At 37.2% G+C, this 27,940-nt stretch overlaps 2 protein-coding genes across 5 annotated transcripts in view; both read right to left on the bottom strand.

The window, feature by feature from the left end:
* LOC100918509 (protocadherin alpha-12) overlaps positions 1-27,940 on the bottom strand; it is a 104,959-nt gene that overhangs the window by 13,014 nt on the left and 64,005 nt on the right.
* The window catches only part of LOC100918248 (protocadherin alpha-C2), a 136,346-nt gene that overhangs the window by 50,824 nt on the left and 57,582 nt on the right, over positions 1-27,940 (bottom strand). The window contains exon 1 of one of the 4 annotated variants that reach the window (XM_031953412.1): positions 828-3,915. The exons of 2 other annotated variants lie outside the window; for them this stretch is intronic. In XM_031953412.1, the coding sequence (XP_031809272.1) occupies positions 828-3,380 (2,553 nt within the window). In that variant the 5' untranslated portion in view covers positions 3,381-3,915. Of the gene's footprint in view, positions 1-827; positions 3,916-27,940 lie in introns of those variants that run through there. One more of the 4 variants, XM_031953410.1, reaches the window with a different exon arrangement.

Genomic DNA, 27,940 nt, shown 5'->3' with positions numbered 1-27,940 from the left:
AGAATTATAAAAGGACAGAGATAGAAAGGAAAAATAAAAGACAAAAGGTCAAAATACTCAAATCCATTCCAAACTGAGATTGAGAGGAGGCCATGGGGAATTGGAGGGGAAAGATATTTCACTTTATATGATATTAATACCCTGAGCTAGAATTCCAATAAAACCACAAACCCTTATAACACTAGCAGTTATTTAACTTAGTTTGTGAAAAATATGACTAGAAATTTTTCAATGAATATCCTATATAAATAAAACCAACCTGCACATACCAACACCATAGCCCCAGAGCTCACAATACAAGCAAGCATTATCAAACCAAAAAAACAAAAAAACACTCTTGGTATGAATGACACAGCATAAAACATGTTTCCTTGGAGCTGCTAATAAATTGCTTCATATTTTTACCACTATAAATAATAATTCTGATTTTTAGACCTTTTTCATTTCTTTGCCAGAACCATCTCTCAGTATTAAATAGTTTTTTTTTAAAAAACCAAACTCTATTTCTCAATAAATTTTTAGAACAAACCTTAATACAGCTGGAAGGAAAGCTAAATGTGGACAAATTGGTGATCAATCACTGTCTGAAATAGTAAAGAAATGATTTTTTATAAAATTGCAGTTCTGTAGAAAGAGACAGAGAGATGGAGGAAGTCAGAGACAGAAACAGACAGAGAGAGCTGAATAAATGGAGTCTGGATTCCAAAAGTTACAGGAAACTTTTTCTAGTGAAAGATGCCCATAAGGAAATCCAACATGAATAATTTTGCATGAAACTCCAAGGACCAGAATCTGGCCAGGATTCCTGACCACCTTCACAACCTCACCTCATTGGGCGTAGTGGACTCATTTTTAAGAATGATCAGGTTCTGTGCACTCTGCCCACTTTGACCAGTCAGATGTCTGCTGTCAGTCACGACTGCATGTGGCCCAGGGCCAGTCTGCGCCCCTGTATTGTAAAACATGAATGTGTCACTTCCTGAGCCTGCTGTTAGACAGGCCTTATAGCAGTAGGTCTTAGTGAGGGAGCCATTCCCTCGAACCTCAATGAAGTGAGGCTGAACTTTCAAACCATGTGGGATCCTTGCATCAATGTTGTTGTTAGCTTGTTTGTAGAGTTCTGCAGGACACCTCTCCCTGACCCCACAGAAGCCTCCACAGCATGAGGTGCCATATGCAGTATAATGATAGCATTTGATAATAGTCAAAACAATGATTGTCAAAAGGAATATAAATGAAACTGTGCTCAGTGCAATAATGAGATAAAGAGTTATCTCTGAATATGTCCGAGTATTTTTAACATGTCTTCTGGTGTCAGGGAGTATTTTTGAAACCCTGTCCACTACAGCAACTGTAATAAGCACTGAGGCAGACAGGGATGGCTGTCCATTATCCCTAACCAGAACTGTCAGATTGAAAGTGGACATACTTTCATCACCCAGTTTCCGGGTAGTCCTTATTTCTCCTGTGTGGAGTTCCACCTTGAAAAGGTCAGGGTCAGAGGCCTGGGCTAAGTAGTAGAACAGCCAAGCGTTTTGTCCTGAGTCTGAGTCCATGGCTATTACCTTGGTGATCAAGTAGCCAGCCGCAGCTGTTCGTGGAACCATCTCCATGGCCACTGATGAATTGGTTGAGGTAGGGTACAGTATCTGTGGAGCATGGTCATTGATATCCACTACATATATATTGGCAGTGACTGTACTGCTCAATGGAGGGGTCCCCTTATCTCGGGCCTCCACAATCACATCAAATTCCCGCAACTTCTCATAATCAAAGGAACTGACTGCATAGATATTACCAGTCATTTCATTTATGGACACATAGGAGGTGACTGGCAGCCCTTGGATTTCCTTCTCCAAAAGCGAATAGGTGACCTCGGCATTCTGGTTGGCATCTAGGTCTGTAGCCTGCACGGTGCATAGCAGTGCCCCTGGGACATTGTTTTCTGGGACATAGACGGAGTAGGCAGCTTCCTGGAATCGAGGAGGATTGTCATTGATGTCAGAAATGTCCACCCGGATGGTCTGTTGGGAAGTAAGCTGAGGGGTCCCTGCATCCGTGGCCGTCACTGTTATGTTGTAAGCAGCCACTCTCTCCCTGTCCAGTGGGCCACTCACCTCCAAGGAATAGGAGTTCCCAAGCCCGTTGAGTCGGAAAGGCAGAGAAGCTGGGAGTCTGAGGCTCACCCTCTGGTTGGGGCCAGAGTCCTGGTCGTTGACACTCATAAGGGCGACCACGGTGTTGGGCATGGCGTCCTCAGACACCGGACTATACAGATCCGTGACCACCACCTCCGGGGCATTGTCATTCACATCCACGATGTCCACTAGTACCTTACAGTGGCCGGCCATGGGTACAGGACCTCGGTCAGTGGCCTGCACATAAATCTGATAGGAAGAGGCCTCTTCATAATCCAGGGCCCCGCTCACTCTTACCTCTCCAGTCCCCGAGTTGATGCTGAAGAGTTGTCTCTCTCTTTCGGAAGTGTAGCTGCTGAAGGAGTAAACCAGTTCGCCATTGGAGCCCTCGTCTGGGTCCGATGCATTCAGCTTCACCACCAGTGTTCCCGGGGGCGAGTCCTCTCTCAGCTGAACGCGATAAGTAGACTGGTCAAAGGCGGGAGAGTTGTCATTGGTGTCCAAGACTTTCACGAAAATCTGTGCAGTGCCCGAGCGAGGCGGGTTGCCCCCGTCTACGGCAGTGAGGACCAGGCGATGCAAACTAGCCTGCTCTCTGTCTAGGCCTTTGCGCAGCACCAGCTCCAATACCTTACTGTTCTCCTGAAGGGGCTTGAGGTCCAAGGCGAAATGCTCATTGGGGCTGAGTTGATAGCTCTGAACCGAGTTGGTTCCCACGTCCGGGTCCTGCGCGCTCTCGATGTGGAAGCGCGTCCCCGGAGCCACCGACTCACTCACCTCCAACTGGTAATCCGAGCGCGGAAAGCGAGGAGAGTTGTCGTTGATGTCCAGCACCTCCACCTCGACTGCACTCACCGCCACGGGGCTGTGGGCCAACACCTCCAAGTGAAGCAAGCAGCGGGGCCGCTGCTCGCAAAGTGCCTCTCGGTCCATGCGCTCGTTGACGAAGAGCTTGCCATTCGTTAAGTCTAGCTCCAGGTATCGCGGACTAGGTGCGCCCAGGTGGTTAATGCGCAAGCAGCCCGGCCCCAGCCGCCGCAGTTCTAGCCCCAAGGCACTAGCCAAGTTTCCTACCAGCGAACCGGGTTCTTGCTCTTCCGGCACTGAGTACCGCAACGGGGAGGCCTCCGGGCCCGGCAGCAGCATTGCCAGCAAGAGCAAGAGCAGCACCGGGGACTGAAGCACCAGGAGCAGCGGGAGCCCCGCAGCCTCCGAGCCACGCCGGGGACCCTCAGGCTCCATAGCCGCCAGCCGCCAGGGCAGCCGCGGAGCCCAGCTACTCAAGGAGAGGTTGTTCTCAGCCCCGACCCCGCCTCCGCCTCGGCTCCCCTGGCCACCAGCTCCTCCGGGGTTCTTACATTTGCAGACATCTCGGGTCACTTCCAGTGCCGCCGCCCGCCGCCGCCGCCGCCCCTGTTACAGTATCGAGGCCTCTTCTCCAGCCCTGCCGCCCAACACCCCGGCCCCGCCCGCGCTGCTTGGGGCCTCTCGGCAGCTCCAGCCCAACCTTGCAGTGTCTGGCCGCGGCTCAGCTTCCTGCCGCTGCTACTGCCGCTGCCGCTGCCGCTCCGGGGGGAGGGAAGATGAAGGAATAGGAGCAGAAGGGGAGGAGCGCTGAGTGGGCTCAGAATGAATTCAAAACCGAGGCTGAGGACAGCGACCTCAAGCCGCCCCACCCAGCCCTCAGCTCCTGGAGTACCCAAGCTCTCTCCCTTCTTTCTATCCGACCAGCTCGGAAACAAATGAAAAAGAAATAGAACATAATTGAATAGGAGTCATTCCCTTTGTTCCAGTTTCACCCCCACCTTATTGTACCCCACCCCCACGCCTACCACCCAAGACTTTTTTTTTTTTAGTGGCCTAAAAGACTTTTCAAAGGTTGATTTCCTATGGTGGGGGTGGGGTGGGAAGAGATGGAAAACACCGCCCAAAATGGACAATAAACTGACTCCGAGTAGCCGCACTCGGCGTGAAAGATAGGCAGCTGGCCCCGAATCTGGGAAGACCTGGATTCAAATGCCAACACTGCTAAGTACTGACTGAACTGAGGCGAGTCAGTAACCTCTCTCTGGGCAACTTTTCTAATTCTAAGTTGCAGACCAGGGACCTGTGAAATAACACACCCAGTGCTATTCTCACTGACAGAGTCTCAGAATGAGTCTCTAAGCACAATTTATAAAAATTCAACACAGAAATGCAGTACTGTTAATTTTAAAAAATAACATATGTAAACCATTTGGTAAGCATTATACAAATGTCTGCAGTTGCGTTCAGGCAAAGGGCCTAGTGATGTGAACTAAGAAAGGTCTCTGCTATGGTTGGTAGTATAAGCTGACACTGCACAATGTTTGATATCTGTGAGGAGAAGAAAGAACAGAATGCAGCAGAAAGCGGAGAGCAGGTATCTACCTTGATAGATATATAGATGTATCAGTGTTACCACATATGGAATAAGGGAAGGAAAAAAAAAACAAGAAGAAAGAGAGACAGAGATAGGCTGAAACACAAAGAGATGAATCTTATTTCCACATCCCCAAATACCTAATAGACTCTGGCATCTATCTAGAGAGTTGTTACTGAAGTCTATGCCTTTCCCTTTCAGAGATGTAGCTGCTAAAGGATTTAGGAGTACACCAGTTCACTATTGGATCTCTCAACCTTTCTAATATTCAACTCAACATGTTCCTTATTAAATCTTTCCTTTCTCCCAGCATCTCTTTCTGTTGTTCTAAGTGCTAGCTCAAAGTCTCAGTCATATGTGATTCTTTGACACTCCATACATCCAATCAGATGCCAATTCTTGGCAATTCTACCTCCAGAATATCCCTCATACTCACACTTTTATTTCTACTCTAGCTGCTAAACAACTTGGTTCAGGTCTCATCTCTGTCCCTTCTAATTTGTATGGTTTCCTCCATTATCCCCTCTCTCTAAGCCATTTTGCACAGAGCTTTCACAATGATCTCCCTAAGGCACTGGTGGCCCATCTCAGCTCTTTTCCCAAAACATAAGTTATCTTCCCAAAACCAAAAAAAATAATTCCCTGTTGCCTATAGGCATTAAGATTTTTCACAATCTGGCCCCAATCTACATTTCCAACCGCATTTTACTATACATTCCAGACACCAATAGTTGTCAAAACTCTCACCTGGAATATATTCCTTACTTACCTTTAGGATCACTCCTCACCCTCCCCCACCCAGTTATTTTTAAAACACAGCTCAAGTGTGAGATTTCCTCCAAGAAATCCTTCTTGATTTTCTCAAATGAAATTATTGCCTTTTCTACCAGTAGAATGTGAACTTCTTGGGGATTCATAGGATCATAGATGTGGAACTGGAAATGGAGAAGGGAAGAAAGAGGAAAGGAAGGGAGTAAGCATTTAATCTCTCCAGCTCCATACCAAGCAATGTGCTAAGTGTTTTACAAATATTCTCTTTTAATCCTCACAACAATTTTATAAGGAAGGTGCTGTTATTATCTTCATTTAACAATTGAAGAAACTGAGGCTAAATGATTCTCTCAGTGATTCACCCAATTATGATGTGTCTGAGATTGGGTTTGAATGCAAATCTTCCTAATTGCAGGTCCAGCACTCTATCCATGGTACAAAATAGCTACTACAAGCACCTACCTGCAATGGATCTTGTAGGCTCTAATGTATCATTTCCCCTCTGTTATTCCTAGGATCTAAGCACAATGCCTGAACATACTAAGTACTTAGTAAATGTTAAGCTAAATTGATCATTAAGAAGTTGGGTTTTGTTTGTTTTTTTTCTACAAGAGTCTGTAAAATCATCATCACAAGAGTGACCCTTACTTACACTGGTATTTATGCCCAATTATTTCTTTATTTATATGTTAATACTTCATGAAAAGAAAACATCCTGATTCCCCTTAATTGATTTTTATACTCCATAGAGCTTTGAGATTTGTTATCACTTCTCTGTCTGTTTCATATTATTCCCTTTAATTATTCTCCTCCCTTCTATATTGCAGATACAGTCTTATTTCCATCCAAAACTTCTATTTCAGAATAATTATGAATCATTATCTTTTGTTTTTCTTTCCTGACTTTTCCCTCTCCTCTCCATTTCCCCATTTTCTGATAGTGTTTTTCTACTTCATCTTTAGTAGAGTTTCCTTTGCCCTAGGGAACTTTTCCTTACTAAGGGAAAATATCTAACAAGAAAACTACAAGATACTCTGGCATAATATGCTACCCTGTTTATGTTAAACTAAACTATGAAGGCCTGGAAAAATGGAAATCCAGACTCACAAGATTTTGTGTTCTAGACTTAGTATTCTGTTGTTTTTCAGTCATGACCCCACTTGAGGTTTTGTTGGCGAAGATGTTGGACTGGACTGATGTTTTCTTCTCCATTTCATTTTACAGATGAGGAAACTGAAGCAAAGCATTAAGTAATTTGTCCAGGGTAATACACTTAGTATCTGAGGTCCGATTTGAACTCAGGAAGATGAGTCAATCTGACTCTACATCCAATGCTATATCCACTGTGTCACTAACTACCTGCTCATGTTCTGAAATAGTGCATCATAATTCATAAGCTTTCTTTTCCTATTCCTTTCAATGCATTCCTTTTCAAATATTCAGTTCCATATAGTCTTCCTATTGTCTTTTGCAGTGTTGCCTATTTTTCTCCCAAAGTAGAGCTCCATATTTATTATATTCATTTCCTTAAGACTTCTGCTCTTCCCTCTTCCTCAGTCCTCCCTGAAATCCCAAAGTGCTCCATCTACTGTTGCTTTTTTGAGCATTTGAACTCAAATAGCCCTAGGCTTTCAACTACACTAATTCAAATCTGGCCTGTGTCCTCATACATTTGTTTCTGAAAACAAATGACATGTAAATTGAGTGCAGTTATAAACTGTCAGGAAGAAAACAACCTTTGCTTTCACCTCATTGTCTCTCTTCGGGTGTTTTTCATTCTTAAATGCCTCAATTTCTGTGTGGTACTCAGATGTCTGGCTTCTGGACTTTGGTCCTTCCTAATTTTTTTTAGATGGGTCCCTTCGTGGTGGAGTGATTTTTTTTTTTTTTTCTGAAAGCTCACAAGAGTCAAAACACAATGAGAGAAGTGAAGGTGAGTTCTTTCAGGGGGCCCAGAAAGTAATTTCACAAGGACATAAACTAGATTATTCCCCTCTAATCAAGATTAAAAGCCTCAACTTGATGTTTAGTCTTTCAGTGCTTTTGAGGGTACTTACAGCTGAGGTCTTTGGTCACATGTCAAACATTTCTATGAGATATGTGACATAAAGAACTAATTTGCTTGCCATCTGACTCCACATTGATTTCTCTTTAAGTACTTTCATTCAAAAGCAACTTTTCAGGCAGGTGGTTAAGGGGCAGAGCTTTTACTCAAAAAATATCAACCTTGATCTCTTTATTTTACCAACACAGCATTATTCCTTTTAGTTTTCCAATTTTTCCTATTAAATACAAATAACTCTTAGGCTGTCTTAAGTTTTATCAGACAACCATTAGTGTCTTGAAAAAAATGTTGGACTTTGAATCAGATGACTTGGTTCAGACCAAGAGTTTCTGAATGCAGACCCATTATTCTCTTCATCACACAATATCACCAGCACATTAGATGTATGACAAGGCAAAACATTTAATCTTTCTCATCCTCAGTGTATTTGTAATTTTAAAAATAGAGATCATATTGTTTGTATTACCTTCTCTACTGGGTTACTGTGAAGCAAGCAAAAGAATTGTGAATTGTCATTGTTCTTAACATCCAACTGAGAGTAATCCCTTTGGGAATGTGATGGATAACAGTGGAGACAGGGTGAAGAAACTCAAATAGAAAGATGAATGGACACCAAATTTAAGTCACCTCCACTTTGACTTCACAGCTTTTCCTAGAACTGACCCTACCATTGGAGATTGTATCAAGGGAGAAGAGTAGAAAGTAGAATAAATTTCTATAGGATTTCTCAGAAAGCCTTTGTCATCCTACAGGGAACAAAAATTGGCCAGATAGAACGGAGAGAGGCATTTTTATTTCATTTTATTTTAGCAAAGTTGCATTTGCTATGCCAATTCCCATATTTATTTTATGTTGCTCCAAAATATAGAAAGTGCCCTTTCCCATTACTCTTTTCCAACATTCTAGATGAACTTCAAATCCCACATAAAAATCCATTTCCTCTGACTTTTTCCCTTTCTGGAATTAGAGTCATAATTGTATCAGCAATCCATATTTATATCACCTTATAAGTTTTGCAAAATGCTTTCTTCACAACTACTTTTCTTCCAATCTACCCTTCAGGCTAACTAACCCTTCAGTGACATTTTTTGGCCCTGAGCTTCAAGACGAAAGTCTAAAAGACAATTTTTTCTCTAATGGTTTTCTCATCTCTTCAGTTTATCACTGAATCATTTTTTATTGTGAGTTATAGTTTATAACAAAAGTAAGATTTATGTTTATCTATTAAAAAAGGAAGCTAATAACTAGCAGAGGAGAGTGAAGAAGAAAAAGTTTCACTCTCATTCAGTCTTATAAGACTTTATAGAGTAAACTCTGGAACAGTTTCCCCAGGCAAACAGTCTCTTTATCCCTTAATTATATTTGTAAAACACATTCACTGTGAGGTCAACAGTCATACTAGCAATATTAATCAGAGCAGAGCAGAAAAAAAGGCAACAAGAAAAACGTGCAAGTTCTATGACCTTACCATCAGTCACATCAGTTTTGCCTGCTCCTATTTAACACCATTACAATGTATTTTCACTTGCCAATGAACTTACCCTCAACTCCTTTAAAATAAAGAAATGGGAAATTGGAATTTATTGTGACCATTAGGCAATAGTGCAATGTTCACTAGTTGAATCAAGCTTTGGTTTAATCCTTGTGGGAATATTAACTAAATTTTGTTTAAATTTGGTGCTGCTCTGTGACTTAGATTTACATGCCACTTATCTCAAAAGAAAAATGAATGTTTTTCCCATGACTAATAAAAGCCAAGACAACTCAATTGTCCCCAAACAGTTAGATCCTCTTGCCCTTTATCCATTCCACACTAATGCTGCTTCTGTAAGCATAACATCCAAGAAGTGGGAGAGTAGGAGAGAATATATTCCAAGTATAGCAGATTGGATTTTCTATAACACTCAGATATTCACTTTTAAAGAGTAGATTTGCAGAATGGTTCTCTAATCTTCTGGGTTTTTTGCAGTTAACAATCACACATACTTAAATTTCACCTGAGCTGTAAATGGTGGAGAAGAAAATGGCAATCCATTCCAGCCATTTTTGCCAAAAAATTCCAAATGGAGTCATAAAAAGGTAGACACAATTGAATTGTTGTGAAGACACAACAAAAGCTGTTCATGGAGAAACTATATCCCAAAGCATCTATTGCGCTGCATCCAGACTGTCTGCTGTGGATTTGGAATAATAGCTGCCCCCATGCTAGATACTTCTTCTTTTTGAAGAATTAGATGAATATGGATGGCATATGAGCTCCTTTGTTATAGTGGTTAAGCAAGAGCTGTCTAAATTTAAGAGATAAAGTGAAGTTTTCACTTCACTCTGCTAGTTCTCTTTTCTGATTATAGTCATATGTACATTTATATAGGTAGCATATATTTATATGTACATATATTTATATTTTCATTTATGAGATTATGGACTAGTAGATAAAGAGCGAAGGAAGACCTGTGTTTAAGTTTCATGCCTGCTACATCTTGGATGAGGAATGCAAAACACTTTAACGTCACATTGGCCCCATAAAACTGCAAATTGCAGAGAAGGGACAGATCTGCAGTGGTAAAGTAATTTCCTTACCAATGAAATCACATGTCTAGTCATGTGGAAATGTACGTATATACACGATAAGGGTTGAGGTCAGGGACAAAATTATGGGGTATGACATCAAATAATGGGGTTTGGTCATGTGATGAATTCACAATGGTTTTATCTTTGCCAGGAGATACTTTTATTTATGTGAAGAGTTATAGACAAAACAAAGAGGTAAAATAGACACCAGAAGTAGTAAATATAAATTAGATTTGGGAGAGCATATAGTGAACAAGGAAAGGGGTTTTAATAATTATGAACAAATTCCCCAAGAGAACTCACAATCAGGAGAAAAAGAATATGCTATGAGGCAGAAATATGCCATTAATTGGCACACTAAATCCATAAGAGTTTAGCACCCTAAAAAAATGCTATTATAAAGAGAAAGGCACCATAAGGTATGGAGGAGAGGTAAGAAGAAAGACACCATGAGGCAGAACATTGTGACCGGCTAATCCCAATGGTGATTAGTAAAGATGGTATAGACATGGGTAGATTTATAGGGAAAATTTAATCTCAGAGGTTTGACATCATAATTTGACTTTCTGGATTAGGGTTACCCCAGACCTCCACAGGGGTAAAACTGTAAGGCTGAGCTGATCTCCATCAGTGCCCTTCCTTGCTTGCCTCAGGGAATATTATAATTTTATTAGTACCTAAGGCTTTCTATTCTAACCCCATACAGGATCTCATCTTATACACAAACATACAAACACATCCCTGACACCAACACATGGATGCATCATGGAATATAAATTTTTATATTGTGAATTGGGAGTACTATTTATCTTCAAGGATATCTCTGAATAGAGTTTGAATGAGGAGAGGGGGAAGGGAAGTATGTTTATTCCCCCTAACTTTCACCAGTCTTCTTCAGGACAGGGTTAGGCTAAATTGTGAACAATTGTTGCATTCTCATTTCCATTTAAGCTACTGGACTTGTGCTTAGCCACATGGAACCCTGTAGAAAATACTGGCAGAACTTGTTTCTTGGTGGTCAAATGGGACTGGCAAGAATAGCTATTCAATATTTTTGAAGTTAACTCATTAGAGGTGGGTCACTAATGAGGCATGCCAGGTTTCCTATTGATAATTGTATGTAGGGAAATCACAGGTTCTAGCATCCTCTGAAATTACTGCCAAAGCCAATATGACTTTTGAAGGAACATCAGGAAGGAGCTAACAGAAACATTGGCACTATACGTGGAAGACAATAATGAATTTTCATGGCTGTTAACAATCCCACATATGCCCTGCAAAAAAAGAAGAAGAAGAAGAAGAAGAAGAAGAAGAAGAAGAAGAAGACGATGAAGAAGAAGACGATGAAGAAGAAGACGATGAAGAAGACGAAGAAGAAGAAAAGAAAAAAAGAAAAACGGTTTCCATATAATTTTCTAATTCCTGAAATTTTACAAACAGAAATTCATTCTTTTAGTTTAACAAAGCTTCTTCTCCTACTTAAATCAGATACTGCTAAAGAAATAATAAACTTTATCTACTAGTTGTATCTACTTGGACAAGAATGAATTTGTTGTCTTTTTTCCTGATACTAGATTTGGATGACAGGGAGAATGTGGTGGTATTGGGTATCTGAGGAGGTACCACCAAGTCCAAAGGAAAGGGAACAAAGTTGAAGTTATTGAAAACCAGCTCTACTGACTTCACCATTTTGCCCTGAGCTACAGACAGAATGCAAAGAACTACAAACACTGTTGTTAATGGAACAGGATTCCCCACAAAGTAGTAATCATTGTAGAATTGATTCTGTCCACTAAAAAGCATCAAGGATCAGTCTGACCAAAGGCACTGGGATAATACCTCACTGCACCTTGCACCACTTTTAGCACTATATGAAATCATGTATAGTAATACTTTAAAATGTTAAAATGTTTAGAACGACAATCCAAAATTTTAGTATAATAAGAAAAATATTGCACAAACAATGATACATACTACATAAATGAAAGCCTTGTCATTAAATACAAGTAACAGGCTATTTTTTTTTAACCAAAATAACTTATGCACATCAAAATAACAGAATCTTGAGCTGGAAAGAACCCTGAAAATCATCCTAACTTAGCCTTTCATTTTAATAATTGGGGAAAAAAATTAAGATCTGAAATTTGAACTAATTTGCCTAAGCATGGGCAATTTATGTGTAAGATATGTGATAGACCCAAAACTAGAACTTGAATATCCTCAGGTACATATTTCCTTTCCCATGTGGCATGCCTTCTGTGAAGAACAGTGTAGAACTTTTACATTGCTAAGTCATAAAAGGAAATGATTTACTATGACTAGATAGGATTCCAAAAAAGGAGTTGAAAGCATTCTGTGTCTCAAAATAATACAGTCACACAATTTTGTGCTGACCGCACAGTGTTGATATAAAACTGGTGAGCAGATGAAGCATCCCTAAAGGGGGCTGAAATCAATATAAATGTCAGAGAAGGTTTTGATAAATCACTTATCACATTGAGATAAAAGAGGTAATAATAGTTGGGCGATGATAAGCGGCAATGGTATTTCTAACAAATCCTGTATTCACTGACTCCAGACAAGATTTTTACTTAAGGATTCCATTAACCTAACAAGAAAGGATGAAACACTAGAACACTAGAAAACTAGTGTTTTAGTATAACAAGAAAACACTAAGACATTGGGATGCTTCCATTCCCATCTGTGGCACATACTGGACACCAGCAATTTTCCAGAAACACGTTATTCTCACCATCTTAATGAGATGGACCCTCCATTATTTTGGAGATTGTATAAACTGGTCTGAAAAACATACCCTTAACTCTTAATGTCTTCCTATTTACAAGGTGAGGTCATCCTGATATAAACAGATAATTTATCAGATAATTTAAGGAGAATTCACAAGTTTTATTTTTCTTCAGTTACCTATATATCATCAGTCAAGGGAGGTTGGTGTTTGAATTATCTTGACGGTTGCAAGCAATAAAAAGAAATTTATATATTAAACAACCATAAATATATGCTGGGCAAATTCAAGAGAACAAGACAAATTCTTAGTGAACAACCAGTAGACAAATCAATAATTAAGTATTATCTTCATCTGATTAAACAAAACCATCATTAAGCAAGATCTGTATTTACTTATAAGTCTTTAAAATGACAGAAGAAACAGAGCTATTCTCCTAGACTTGTTCTTGAGATCACTTCTGGCTTCCAGTATTGTTACTACAAATGCATTCCAAGATTCCATCTATCACTATCGGCCCATTATTCCTTCTTTGGTCCTGCTGCTTCTCTGCTCCAACTCTTGGGCTTTCATCCATAGAATTAAATAAAATGAAAATTTGGCCCCAAACAACACTTTCTTTCCCAAGTAGGTTAGTGTGCCAAATTATTCCTTGGGCTGAGTCCATTTGTTTTATTTCCACATTTTTTAGACATTGCTGAGATATATAGATTTTGATTAGCTGACAAAGAAAAAACACTTAAGAGACTGTCTGAATGAAGGCCATAGTTTCCCTTTTTTATAGCCTTTATGTCATTAGTAGTTATTTGACAAAGTCTGTGTGAGTGAAAGATATATGGTGTTGCCTCATAAGGTCTTATTCCTGAACTCATTTAACCAAAGATGTGGCAATTTAGCCTAATAATACAGAGCTATTCGTTCAAAAATGAAACCTTTGAGAGGTAAGTAGATGGAGTGATAGATAAGAGTACTAAATCTGAGACAGAAAGACTTGAATTCAAAACATACCTCAGACACTTACTAATTGTGTGACCCTAGGTATATTACTTGATATCTCTCAAAAAAAGTTATCAGTTTTCCCCTTTATGAAATGAAGATAACACTATCAACCTTGCAAGGGTATTGTCAGGATCAAATGGGATGATGTACATATAGCATTTTGAAATGCTTAAGGTAACATATAAATGGTAGCTTTAAAAAAATGGAACCTTTCATTTTATTTTCCTCTTTGGTTACCTTCAAAGTCTTCTGCTGCTACTAAGGTGTTGCTGTTCTTGTTTTTCAGTCATTTCAGTCGTGTCTGACTTTTTGTAACCCCATTTGGAGCTTTCTTGGCAAAGATACAGCAGTGGCTTGCTATTTCCTTCTCATTTTACAGATGAGGAAACTGAGGCAAACAGGGTTAAGTGACTTGCCCAGGGTCACACAGCTAATAAGTCTCTAAGGCCAGATTTCAACTGAGGAAGCTGAGTCTTCCTGACCCCAGGCCCAGCTTTCTATCTATTGTGTGACCAAGCTGCCCTTTTAAAGTGTTACTTTTGCTATTAATACACAAGTATATTCACTGATATCCTATTGAATTGATTTATAGCTATAAGTCTTTCTCTTTTAATGATTTACATCGATGGTCTGTAATGCTTTTGTCCTGGGAAAAAATTATGAAATAGTCAAAATTAATCTCCTCTTTTAGCATTCTTCCCAGAATCCATCATCAACACCAAATCCCCCTCTAAAGCTCACTAAACCTTCATCTTCCTTTTCCTTCTTCTCCACAAAATCTGGAATAATTCAGACAAACTCATTTCTACTAAGGTATATGAAAATGCATAACTTGTTAGCTAATGTGTCTGAATCTTAATAGAAGACAAAGCCTGATATAATTGAGTTAATTGGGAAATCTGTCTAATGTGCTAGACTGGGGCACATTGGACCTATTCTCTGCATAGGAATGGGCCTGGCTCCTTCCAAGGCCACAAGTACACTAGCTTAGTACTATGGGATTAATTCTTTGGGATGATGCAGCAATACTATATTTGTTCTTGTGGGACTTTGGGATGATGAGAGCTATCCAAGGTAGAATGTCTGGGAATGGGTCTATGCTCAGAATGTGCTTTCTTGAACCCTTTGTCTGGGGGAAGGGCTGTGTCAAAAAGGACTAACCATTGAGCCACAGGAGAAGTCAATCATTGAGTAAGATTTAAAAAAAGAAACAACTCCTGTTCTTTCTCTTTTCTTTCAAAGATAATTCTTTCTACTCTGCCAGCTCTCCTTAAGATTTCCAGCACAGGCAAATGGGAGCAGGAGATAACCACCAGCCCTTCATGCGTCCCCAGCAGTTGATATGACAGATACAGTGAATATATGTGAGTACGTAGGAGAGCCTGAGATTGCACCTCAAATCCCCAGCTGCCTCTCCTGATTTGTCTTTCTTCTCCTATTGAACAGTGATTCTGAGATGAATGGTTCCAGCCTTACTTGCCACCTTGTGAGTTCAAGAAGTACCAAATCATTGAATTAGGTGCTGGTTGAGTGGCAGGAGGTAATGACTACAATTATACCCTGCTCAGAAGAGGAGATGACACCAAACTGGATGATAAATCTCACAAGCTAGATTATTCAGAATCCTTGAATTGTTGCTCAGGCAGTATAGATCTGAGGTAAATATGAAATACCTGTTCAGCAGTCCCTCAAGTTTCCTGGAAGCCTTTCCTACATCCCAAGAGGATATCATAGAGTATAATAGTAGTGGATGTTCATGTTTTAAAGATTTTTCAATGCACACTTACTCTTCTTTTGGGTTTTAAGCATTTTCTCATGATAGAGAAAATAAATAGTTAGGTATCCTATACCTGATAGCAACTATTCACTGTATGTTATACATTGAGTAAATTTCCTAAAAGATACTTCTGTTAATCTTTTTGGAAAGACAAATATGAGCTATATTTAAGTTTTGTCTTTCAGGGTTTTTCTTGGGATGGCAGGCACATAATTAGCCAGAGAGTAAAAGAAAACCATATTCCTATTCTTTGAAATCATATTGTCTTTCCCCCAATCAAGAATGAATCTTGGCTCTAATTGAGTTCACTGTCAGGTCCCCTTGTGGAAGAAGGCACTCCATTCCTGTAGGAAGGCTTTTATATTTATACTTAATGATTGAATCTATAAGTGTGGGTCCCCTTCCCTAAATGAGAGAAAGTGAATTGTTGGGAAAGATATTTCAGGTGGAGATAAGGAAAACACTTAAACACCCATGAACTTACATGACCAGGTCAACCATGTCTTTAAATAAAGTTACATTAATGGCTTATGTTTTCCCATAATGCTTTCTATCCTTCTAACTTTGCTGCAATGCTTTTCATTTATTTGATTACTGCAAATGGCTGTCTGCACAGCACAAAGTCAAGTTGAATAAAATATAAGAACCTAAAATTAACCAAGTTAAGGAACTCAGAGTTCTGGGAGATTATTGGAGATGATTTCAGCACTCATGCTAAAAAAGTAATCTTCCTGCTCATGAAACAATCTCTTGAAAGCCTTTCGTTAACAAAATTTTCTTTCTTAATATGCTTTGAACAAGGCAGTCTACAGTCTATAGACTGGGCATTATCTGCCAGGATTTCCTACAAGACATCTTTTTTTTTTTTTGGTCTAGAACCCACCTTCCTGAGAACTAATATCTCCAAACTCAAATTCCAGGCTCTAAGCTTCTGCTGCTTCTATGATGTACTATGAATTACTCTCTCAGGCTAACCATGCTATGATAGAAAAGAGTGAAAGAGTTAAGTTCCAATCACATAACCACAGGACAAGAAAAGGGTGACTTCTCAAAGTCAAAATAAGTGAACAATCTACTTTTCTGTTTCCTCTCTTTCATTCCTGCTCAAAAACAAGGAACTGCATGCTCAGCCAGCATGATAGATGAGAAGGAATTGTTATTGGGTTCTATTTATATAGCCTTTCTGTTCTAATGGACTAGATATCTTTAAAATCCCAGAGCTCCATTCTGCTACACTTTGCTCCCATTCTCAGTTTTCAAGATAGAACTTGACAAATAAGGAAACACATACAAATTACCATTCTATTATACTTTATGAAACACTGTCGTATATAGTGGGAATATTGTAGAACTAGAAGTTAGGAAACAACTGGTTTGAATCCCACTTCTAACTTACGATTGTGTGGCCATAGATAAATCATTTAACTTCTGATCTGTCAAAGAGAGCTAATAAGAGTGTCTCAAATGTATTTTCATGTGGATCAAGCAAAATAGTGTATTTAAAGTTCTTTGTAAATTTCAAAGCACTATGTAAATATCAGCTTTTATTTATAATATTTTTACCTCACACAAACCCCTGGATTTGTTCTCATAAATCTAGACACACTAGCCTCAAGAAGTAAATAGGAAATATGGTGTATGGAAAAGTTAAGTGACTTCTCAGCAAGTCAAGTTGAATTTTGGCACAAGTACAATTTCATCTTTGGATCCTGACCATTCTATACAATTAAAATTTCATCACACTTCCCCCATGATCATTTTTCTGCTGTGCTCTTATGTTAGATAATTTCTTTGCTCCAACTATTTCATTCAAAATCCTAGCTGCATATGAAACATTTATAGGCTCATAAATCAATGTACACATAGGATATAGTTTTCATGTCTGCCCCATAGGATATGTAGATTTAGTGATTCAGATGTTTCCTAGAGATGTGAAAAGATGAAAGGAGGTTTTGCTACCAAAATAAAAAGTTCTGGCATTTTCCAAGAATTCATCAATGTGAAATCAGAGTAATGGAACTTTGAATCATTAAATGGAAAAGAAATGGAAAAATGGATGTCAGGGTATTTAGAAATCAGGGCCTTTAAATCTGGAAATAGAGCAATTATAGGCTAGAATAAGTGTCAGTGACAGTTTTATACTCAGTTTCTTTCCCTAGCTAGGAAATAGTTACTAGATATTATTCATCTTCCTTTCTAACACTAAATACTACTTTGAGAAGTGTTCATTCACTATAGCCAAATCACTAACCACATCCTCTCAATCCCTTTGTTACTTAAGATTTAAGCTGGAATTCAACCCAATCCTGGGCATAGACCTGATCCCACCATCTATGGAATTCTTATTATAGGCTGGTACATTTCCAAACATTTTATTGTATAAGAATCTGAACATGATAGTAACACTTTTTTCACATTATGCCTAATGCCCTGTGGCACTAACCATTTTCCCTGTTGCTAGCTTCCAACTTTCTTCTCTATTTGCCTCTTAAATCAATCGTCTCCAAATTCATTTAATCACATATTCCTATCAACAGAGCTTTTTTGAACATATTTGCTTATTTATAAATTATAAATATATTTTACCATATTATTATGCACATAATAAAACACAACAAATAAATAATTTTTCATTCTATAAACAATAGGGAGTTGCTAAAAATTCACTGAATAAGCATCATCAGATCTGTACTTGAGGAAAATCACTTCAATTGCTATATATAGAAGAGGTTGCAGTGAAGAGACACTTGAAGAGGGAAAATCATTTGTGAAAGAATTAAAATAATTGAGGTAAGAGGTGATGAAGGTCAGAACAAAAGTGATGGCTTCCTGAGCAAAGAGGAAAGGACAGATGGTAGAGAAGTTGTGGAGGAAGAAACAAGATTTGGCAATTTATTGGATTATGTTGACTAAGGGAAGGTAAAGAGTTGAAGATAAAACTAAAGTTATAAATTCAAAGGACTGGAAGCATGTTGCTGCCTTCACCAGTAATAAGGGATTTAAAGAAAAAGAATGAGAGGAGGGGAAAATAATGAAATCTGCTATACATATCATAATTTATCCATACCAGCTCATTCTCTGCTTCACCTAAATCAAAAATATTGGTAAGAACAGACATTTATTGATCACTGTCCCACAATTTCCCCTTTGAGGAGCATATGAAATATAATTTCATCTTTATCTCATCCTTTTTCACAGCTTTATTTTTTTGAGGCACTCAAAGTTAAGTGACTTGCCCAGAATCACACAGTTAGTGTCTTGAAACTAGAAACAAGCAGGAGAGAATTTTGGGCAACTAATGATCAATTTATTACATGGGCTAGAAAATAATAAATTGATGATCGGGGTTTATCTGGGTAACCAAAGACAAAATCATGGAGATCACAATGTTTAAATATTTTTGGGAAAAGAGGTGCCCCAACAGGTAAAAGACAACTCTGGTAAACAATTAATGAGGAGGGACATATTAATAAGAAGGTGATCTGAAACTCTTTAGTTCCTTCTACTGAGAATATGATTTGATCATGAGACTCAGCCATCCTCAACAATCTGGACAAAGGAATTCATTTCTACCTAGACCACTCTAGCTGCTTTTCTTCGTAAGCTGGTTTACTCTAAACTCCAATGGCAGGTGTGATGTGTGATGTGTGTGTGTGTGTGTGTGTGTGTGTGTGTTATTAGTGTGGGTGTGCATATGTGTGTATGTAGGGACATAGACTTACTGCTCTAGGGCTGGAATTCATGTAGATTAAATTCTATTTAAATCCTAAATAAGAGTAAGGTCTTCTATTTGGGTAGAGTCCTGCCCCAAGTTGAGAAGCATGTGCCCAGAGGATTTGAGCAATGTGATCTATCAGCCTTATCCTTCAGAAACTGGCTGAACAACCTAGAGGGGGTGGATCCTGAATGAGGAAATAAAAAAGGAAAAAACTTAATCCTAATTTAATAATTGGTTAGTAATATAATAAAAAAATAATAATTTCTCTCAGTCTGAGGCCACATTTGAAATCAAGTACTCCTAATTCTGGGGCTAGTGCTTATTTAAATTTTATAATGTACATAATTATTAGTAGGAGCATCTTAATGGGAGAGTGGAGAGAATATTGAACTTTAGTCAAGAAGACCCGAGTTTGAATCATATTTCAGATATTTATAGGCTGTGCGACACTAGTTAACTTATTTAACTTCTTTTAGTCTTAGTTTCCCCATCTGTAAAATGGGGAATAATAAAAGCACCCTACCATACAGGGTTGTTGTAAGTATTAAATGAGATAAAATGTGGAATGAACTTTGCAAATTTTAAAGCACTATATAATGCTAGCTGTTATAATTGTTAGTATTAGTATAGAAGTACATATATATAATTTATAATAGTTAAATATACACATATTGGGGTTGTTCAATCATTTTATAGAGATGGGGGTGTATGATTTTAAAAGGTTGGAGACAAGTAGTCTAGATTTTTCTTTCTCATGTTGCAGCTCTGCTTGGAGCAAAAAGAACTGGATGCAAAGAAAGCTAAAGATAGATTTCCTGACATTGTCTATGGCTAACTGGATGGCTCATGACATATATAGATACTTTAAGGTTGCTAGCCTAAGACCATAAATATTTAGTTTATAACTTCAAAATTGATGACCACAAAATTTGTAGCCTACACTATTAGTTGTTGCTAATGCTTCTGCTTCAACAAAAAAATTGGAAGACTTAGATGCACTTGACCTTGGCCAGAGTATCTAGTGACCCTGAAATGAATATCCTTGGAAACTAAGGACTTATTATTTTCTTAAAATTATAATAATTTTATTAAAATCCAACAAACACTTACCCTATAAATGGTAACATTCTGTAAATACCTTGTCTTTTAACATAGGAAGCAGTTTGGTGCAGTGGGAAGAGCAATGAATTTGGAATCACTTAACCTCAATTAAAACTCCTAATCTTATAATTGCTCTGTGATCTCAGACAAGTTACTTAACATTTGTGGCCTTCATTTTTCAAATGTGTAAAAGAATGGGATTGGACCAGGTGACCATGAAAGTCCCTCTTACTTCTAGATTTGTAATGCTATGATCTCATGATCTTGTGTAATCTATCTATAAAATATCATTTGGCTTCTGAAGACCAAGGTTGAGTCTATATTATTCTAATGCTAGCAGTTGAAAAGGGAGAAATTCAATCAAGCTAGTTATTTGAAATTACAAATCCCCAGTAGGTATTGTGTTGTTGTTAATTAAATCAAATTTTAGATTGTTTTTGCTCAAGCTCCTGATGAAGCTTTCTTCCAAAGTATCATTATTATATAGTAGTCATTCAGGAGCTGAGTCAGTAGAATACAAGCAGGTCTAACTGTACTGAAAATATCTCAATTTTCCAACAAAGGCCCAGTGATAAACTGTAGAATATAGTCTCAGTAGTATAATATATGTATTCTGTCCAAGAGAGGGTATTTATCAGATTGGCCGCAAAGCAGTAAATTTTCTAACCATGATAACTCTCTAAGACCATTTATTAAGTTATAAAAGATAATGACCAGGATCAAAGGGAGATCTACATTGAAAAAATTAAAGATCTTTGAAGCACTAAAGTATTTATTCAGACAAGTTGTTTGTGTAGATATATCCTATGTTTTAATCCCATTCGACATATTCAGAAGAAATCACCCAAAAAAAGGACACACATATAAATTGATTTATAAGCAAACTCATACATAGAGTAAAAATGAGCACAAAGAAGCATTGATTTAAGTGATGCAGAGGGCTATTTAAATGTTTATAAGTTGAAGATAAAATTATTTATAAATTATGGTTCTGTCCATATGCAGGGCTTAAATAATGAACAGTACGATGGCAATGTGAAAATATAACTATTTCAGAAATTTCCTATAGCTTCGTAGAGAAAGGAGAGAGACATGTAGTTATCTCTACAGAGAGTGCAAGAGTGGGGGGCTCCTCTGAGAAAGCCCCTGGTTGTAAACCCAGAATATACCCTTAAAAACCTGGGGATGGAGGTGAAACAACAGAAGCACCCAGAATCATCTCAAGCCTGGCTCAAATCTGGACACTTTAGGAATTGAGATCCCTAGTTCCTATTTTAAGACACCATAAGGCATCCTGAATATATAGTTAAATGAACTTCAAATATCTGGCAAAAGGGGATGACTTATGACCAGGAGGGATCGGCACAGCAACCCAGGAGACTCAAGGCAATTCAAGGAAGGGCCAACGATCCCGTCCAAATGTGCAGCAGGGGGTAAAGTTTGATTCTGGCACAAAGACTCAATTCAGGAACTAAAACTGGAAAGATGAATAAATCAAAGAAGACACTGACCAATATAAAAAAAGTAAACAGAGACTCAAACTAAAAATAGATTTTCTACATGGACTACATAAAGGCCTAGAAGAAACTGATGAACAGATTTTTTAAAAGTAAGAAAGCTCTTGAAGAAAGAATTGGAAGGAGAATTGATGCATAGAGTAAAAAAAGTGTCAAACAGATTTTCTGAAGACTAGATGATTAAACAGGAATCAATGACTCCATGAACAGTACATTTCGTTAAAATCAAAAGATTGAAAGAAATAAATTCAAGATAGGTGATATAAAAAGAAACTGACCTAGAAAACAGCTCATGGAGATATAACTTTAAAATTGTTAGATACCTTGAAAACTATTATTTTTAAAAGTCTAAATTTGTTTTAATTCATAAGTTAAAATTACACAGATTATTAAAAGAATAAATATTAATTAAGCACTTACTATGTGCCAGATCCTGTGCTAAGCATTAGGGATACAAAAGGGGATAAAAATGACTTTATAACCTAATGAACTAGAGGACAAAGATAGAAAGAATCATCCCTCAAAAAAATACCTCCAAGAAGTGATAATCAAGAGAAAATCACAGGAATGTCATAGCCAAAATTCAGAACTGCCATGCCAAAGAAAAAATACTGCAAACATCCAGAAAGAAATAGCTCAAGTACCAAAGAACTACAGTCAAAATCACACAAGACATGTTACTTTCTACTAAAAAATATAAGAAGAAAAATTGGAATATATATTCCAAAAGCCAAGAGATAAAATTACAACCAAAAATAATATAAAGCTAAGCACAATAGGGGCAGTGGGGTAGGGGAATGAATCTTTAATGGAATAGTGAACTTGAAAACATTTCTAATGAAAAGACCAGAACTGAGTAGAAACTTTGAAATGCAAGCAACATGACTATGAATATTGAAACAAAAACCATTTTTAGTACTTATAATCAAACAGAGGGAAGGACAGATAAGCAGATCAGTATTGAAAGTTATATGTCAAATCAGTTAAATGCTTTAAAAAAACAAATTTGTGAAATAGAGATGCATAATTTCACATACAGTCTTCTTTTTATATTCTCTTATACAGAAATGCTCTTTTTTAGTATTAAAATTCAAAGTAAAAATTGGATCCTAAAAATAAATAAATAAATAAATAGGTAAATTATATCTATGATACTCTCTAGGTACCCTGTCAAAAAATGATAAAGTTACTGAGGTATGACTTGCATCTAATAAAGCTAATCTTCTTGATCATAGTTTCTTTTTTTTTAAGTACCTTTTTTTTATCACTAGCTTCAGAGACATCAACAAACATAAACATTTCCAAATACAATGAAGAGGGGCAAAAAAGTTTTACATATGAAACTGTGTTCCTTTATTATCTGCAATTTGATTTATATATATATATATGTATATATACACATATGTTTTCATATATTTTATATATATATATATATTTAAACACAATAAAATCAACATTGCCCTACTTATCTCTGTTCCTTTCTAAACTTTATTTTGCTCTCTATTAGTGTATTGTCCAAATGTTTCACTGATGCTCATTTCTTGAGTTGCTTTTTTTTACATCACTGCCACTACCCATTCCCAGCTCCCCTCCCCCAGGAAAAAAATCCCTTTCTTGCAACATATAAGTATAGTCAAACAAACAAAAATCACATACTAGTGGTGTCCGAAAATATTTTGCTTGATTGCACATAGTCCAACAGCACTGATTACTGTTTCTTTGTCCAGCTGTACACAAATTATCCTTTTAATAACATGTATGTGTAAAAAAACTAATTTGTTACACAAATATATACATATATATACATTCTATAATTTTTCATGGTTAGTGTCAAGTTATCTGACATAGTTTGTATACTCCAGTTTCTTTCCTTTTCTAAAAAGAAAGACAACTTCTGATTTTTCTTGCTCAATATGACAAATATGAAAATATGTTTAAAAGAATTGCACATATTTCACCTATATCATCAGATTACTTGCTGTCTTGGGGAGGGGGATAGTAAAGGAAGGAGAAAGAAAAATTTGGAATACAAAGTCTTACAAAAATGAATGTTGAAAACTATATATGTATTTGGAAAAATAAATTATTAAAAAAATTTTTTAAAAGAAAAGAAAGACAATTTTACCTTTCTCTAGTCTTTTGACATCTTTATTCTCCAAGATCTTTCAAAGATCACTTACAGTAACTCATCAATTACATCCACCAGTTCTTTCAGTATCATAATTGATAAGTTTGTGTGACCCTCCAGACTCAAACTCATCAAAAGCAATTAATGGTTGTCCTACTATCTTTATATTTATCTTGGTTTTCAGCTGCCTATTGGCCATTTTTGTCTGGTCTTTCCAGTTCAAGTGTTTTTTGTCTTAACAGAAAAAAATAGAAGAAAATAAGGATCCAGTAGTTGTGCCTTATTTCTATCATCCATTAATATTGTCCTATCTATTCTTCCAGGTACATAATTCTCTCTAGAACACTTACTACTCCTTTACTTAAATGGGTTTTTAAAAAATGTCTTCAAAATCTTAATTTTAAAAGCTTACCATTCTTTCTGGCCTAATTTCTCCTATTGAATTTTAGACCAAATGATTGTATCTAATCTTTCACTGAACTACTTTGAAATATGTTATCTCAAAATTTGTATGTTGAATTATGTCTTTTTCCTCTCCTTTTTGGTCATAAATTTTAAGATGAAATAGTTCACTCACAATGCCAAAAGCTCCGACCTTTGTTATTTCAACCAACCATTTTTTCTTCTTGGTCAGAATCATATTCTGAATATTATTTCCCCATGTTGTTTTGTCTGCCTTTTAAAAAATGAAATTATCACTAAAGAAAGTTATTGCCCTGTTTGAATGTTTGGTATTTGTTGAAAAAGTGCTTCAACAGAATGATTAGATAACTGAAGTCTCCTTCATTACTATGTATTGTTTTCATATCAGGCATGTTTTCTGAAATCTTAGCTTATTTCCTCTTTCTGTACAGGTAGGGTACATGGTTAAAGTATCATTATTCTGAAAGTCTGCTCTTAATAACTTCAAATTCTTCCTCTCTTCTAAAACCTTGGGTAGGTGGTATAGTGGATGGAGTACTGGTCTTGGAATCAGGATAAATTCATTTCTGGCCTCAGACAGTTAATAGTTGTGTGATCTTAAGCAAGTCACTTAACCCTTTTTGCCTCAGTTTCCTTATATGTAAAATGATATAAAGAAGGAAATGGCAACTAACTTCAGTATGTTTGCTAAGAAAACCCTAAATGGGTTCACAAAGAGATGGACACAACTGGAAAATTCTGAACATTAACACCTTTCCCTGAATTTTCCTTTTTTTTCTTTTTCTTTTCCTTTTCAACTTCTAGAAAGAACACTCAATTCATTACTTTTATATCCTCACCACACTGGAAATTGGTTCTGTCCCAATCTACAAGATTGGACCTGGTGGCTTTGAGAAGACCTTAACAGTCTTCCCTTAAGAGATGCTGTAAGCTTATAGAATATACAAAAAAAATACTGATAATAGAATTTTTAAAGTTTAAAGTTAAAATAGAATTTTAAAGTTTTTAAGTTTTAAAATTTTAGTGCCCTCAAATATTTATCACAAGTTTTTTTTTCTCCCTGATAATGTGAATCCTCAAAATAATATTTCTCTGCCACCAGCTTAATTTTTCTCCTAACAAAGTTCCAAAATAATATTATGTCCTGACCCAATATGCAAATTGGATATCTCTAAGATGATCATTCAAAATGAAAGTATAAGAACCCTATTTCCAGAAGGATAATTTGAAAAACACTCTTCCAACTGAAGCATCCCTTCCAGGCAGAGCACCACCTTTCTGCTGAATGGGTTTGTGTCCCTGTACTCCTCAACGAAACAATGAAACACTACCCTTACATGTCAGGGGTCCTCAAACTATGGCCCGAGGGCCAGATGCGGCAGCTGAGGACAATTATCTCTCTTATCCAGGGCTATGAAGTTTCTCTATTTAAAGGCCCACAAAACAAAGTTTTTGTTTTTACTATAGTCCGGCCCTCCAACAGTCTAAGGGACAGTGAACTGACCCCCTATTTAAAAAGTTTGAGGACCCCTGGTATACTCTATATTAATGTGTATGCCTGAGTTCCCTTTTCCCCTTCCTCCTCTTTCCCAATGTTTACAATAAAGTTTGGTACTGAATGAATTCCCATTATTTTACATGTTATTCTCATCACCTGGTCTTGTTCCTAATGTCTCTGGCTGATCCTTCTCCTCCTCTCTCCTCCCCAGAAACTTTTCCTTAGATACAAACTAGTTACCTGAATAAGGACTTAATTTATTAATGGCAAATTTCCACTGGGGGAGTACAATGCTGTGAGCCCAGTTGTAGAAAGCAAACATCAGTAGGGGATTTCTACATTCTACCAAGAGGGATTTCCCTTTTCCCCAAGGCCTGTCACAAAACAGAGTGCAACCAATATACTGAATTTCTCTCTCTAAGATTCCAATGACCTCTTCCTAGCTAAATCCAACATGCTTTTCTTAATCCTCATTCTCTTTGATATTTCTATAGCATCTTATACTAATCATAGTCCTTTACTTCTAGTCACATGACTCCCTCCATTTATGTGATATTATTCCCTCCTAATCCACCTGCTACATATATGATCATTCCTTAGCCCACTTCCCGAGTTCCATATATTCCTTCCACTCTGTAAATCTGGATAACTCCAACTTCTGCCCTCTGTCTTCTCTTTAATTCTCTACCCTAGTAGGGTAAAGTACCCTAGTACTAGTGGTAGTATCCACTACCATGGCTTCATTTACCACTTCCATGAAGATAATAATAAATTTAAAGATAATGCTATAAAGTTTGCAAAACACTTTATATTATTTGAGCCTCTCAATATCTCTGAAGCAAGTACTATAAGTATCATTGTGCTCATCTTATAAAGATGAAGAAACTAACATTCAGAGAGACAATGATTTCCATGGTCACGTAGCTTGTACATGTAAAAAGATTTGAAGCCATATCTTGACATTATGCTCTATATTATATTGTTTCTCTGCTGAGAGACACTGCAATACATTTCTATTTATGTGACCCAACAACATCTCAAACTCAACATATTCAATAACATATTTATCAACTTTCCTCCTATTCCTACTCTTTCCACCTAATCAAGCATAATTGAAATGATGGAATCATCCTTGCCTTTTCCCTTTCTCTCTTACATATAATTGTTGACAATGCCTGTTGATTCTATCCCTGCTCCATATTTTTCATATCTGTCCCTTTCCCTCCATTCACTTTGTTACAACTATAGTTTAGAACTAGTAAAACCTAAACTAGCAGGCACCTAGTAATTGTTTTTCTGATTTTCATTATCTCTCTTTTCCAAAATAACCTTCACACAGCTGCAAAAATTATCTTTCCAAAACATAAGTCTGGAAATGTCTTTCCCCTAGTCAAAGGCCTTCAGTATTCCTTGACTGTTATATTAAAAAAATTGCTGTGGAATTTGTCCTCTACCATTGACCTGTTTTACATATATTTTCCAACTAAGTGGTGCAATGGTTATAAGTATGGTACTAGATTTGGCGTCTGAATTCAGACTGAACTCAGATCTTTTCAGTTCAAATCCCACAGCAGATATAAGTAGCTGTGAAACTCAAGGCAAGTCATTTAACCTCTCTTAGTGTTAGTTTTCACATATGTAAAATGAGGATAATAATAGCGCCTACTCCAAAGGGTTGTTGGAAGAATCAATGGGATAACATATAGAGATTTTTTTGGTAAACCTCAATATGCTATAGAAATGCTAGTTATTATCATTATTATTCTTATTATTTCTAATTTCTACCTCTATACATTCGTTCAGAACAATCACTCATACCTGAAATATACTTTCTCTTTGTCTTCCAAACTTTCACTTCCTTTAGCCTAACTTAGATGAAATTTCTTCCACAAAGTCTTCTATGTCACCCCATCTCATATCAGCTAAAAGTGAGCTCTCTAATCCCTAAATTTCCTGAGTATTTTGGTTTAATTATTCTTTTATGTTTATTTTACAGTACATATTTTTGTATGCAATTCAAATCTTTGTTATTAGATTGGCAGCCTCTAGAACAAGATTTTCACATACTTTTTTTTAAAAAATCCACA

Source organism: Sarcophilus harrisii, chromosome 2, assembly GCF_902635505.1.
Source record: "Sarcophilus harrisii chromosome 2, mSarHar1.11, whole genome shotgun sequence".
Taxonomy (NCBI): domain Eukaryota; kingdom Metazoa; phylum Chordata; class Mammalia; order Dasyuromorphia; family Dasyuridae; genus Sarcophilus; species Sarcophilus harrisii.
The sequence above is the reverse complement of the archived record's forward strand: the minus strand, read 5'-3'. Positions and strand labels throughout refer to the sequence as shown.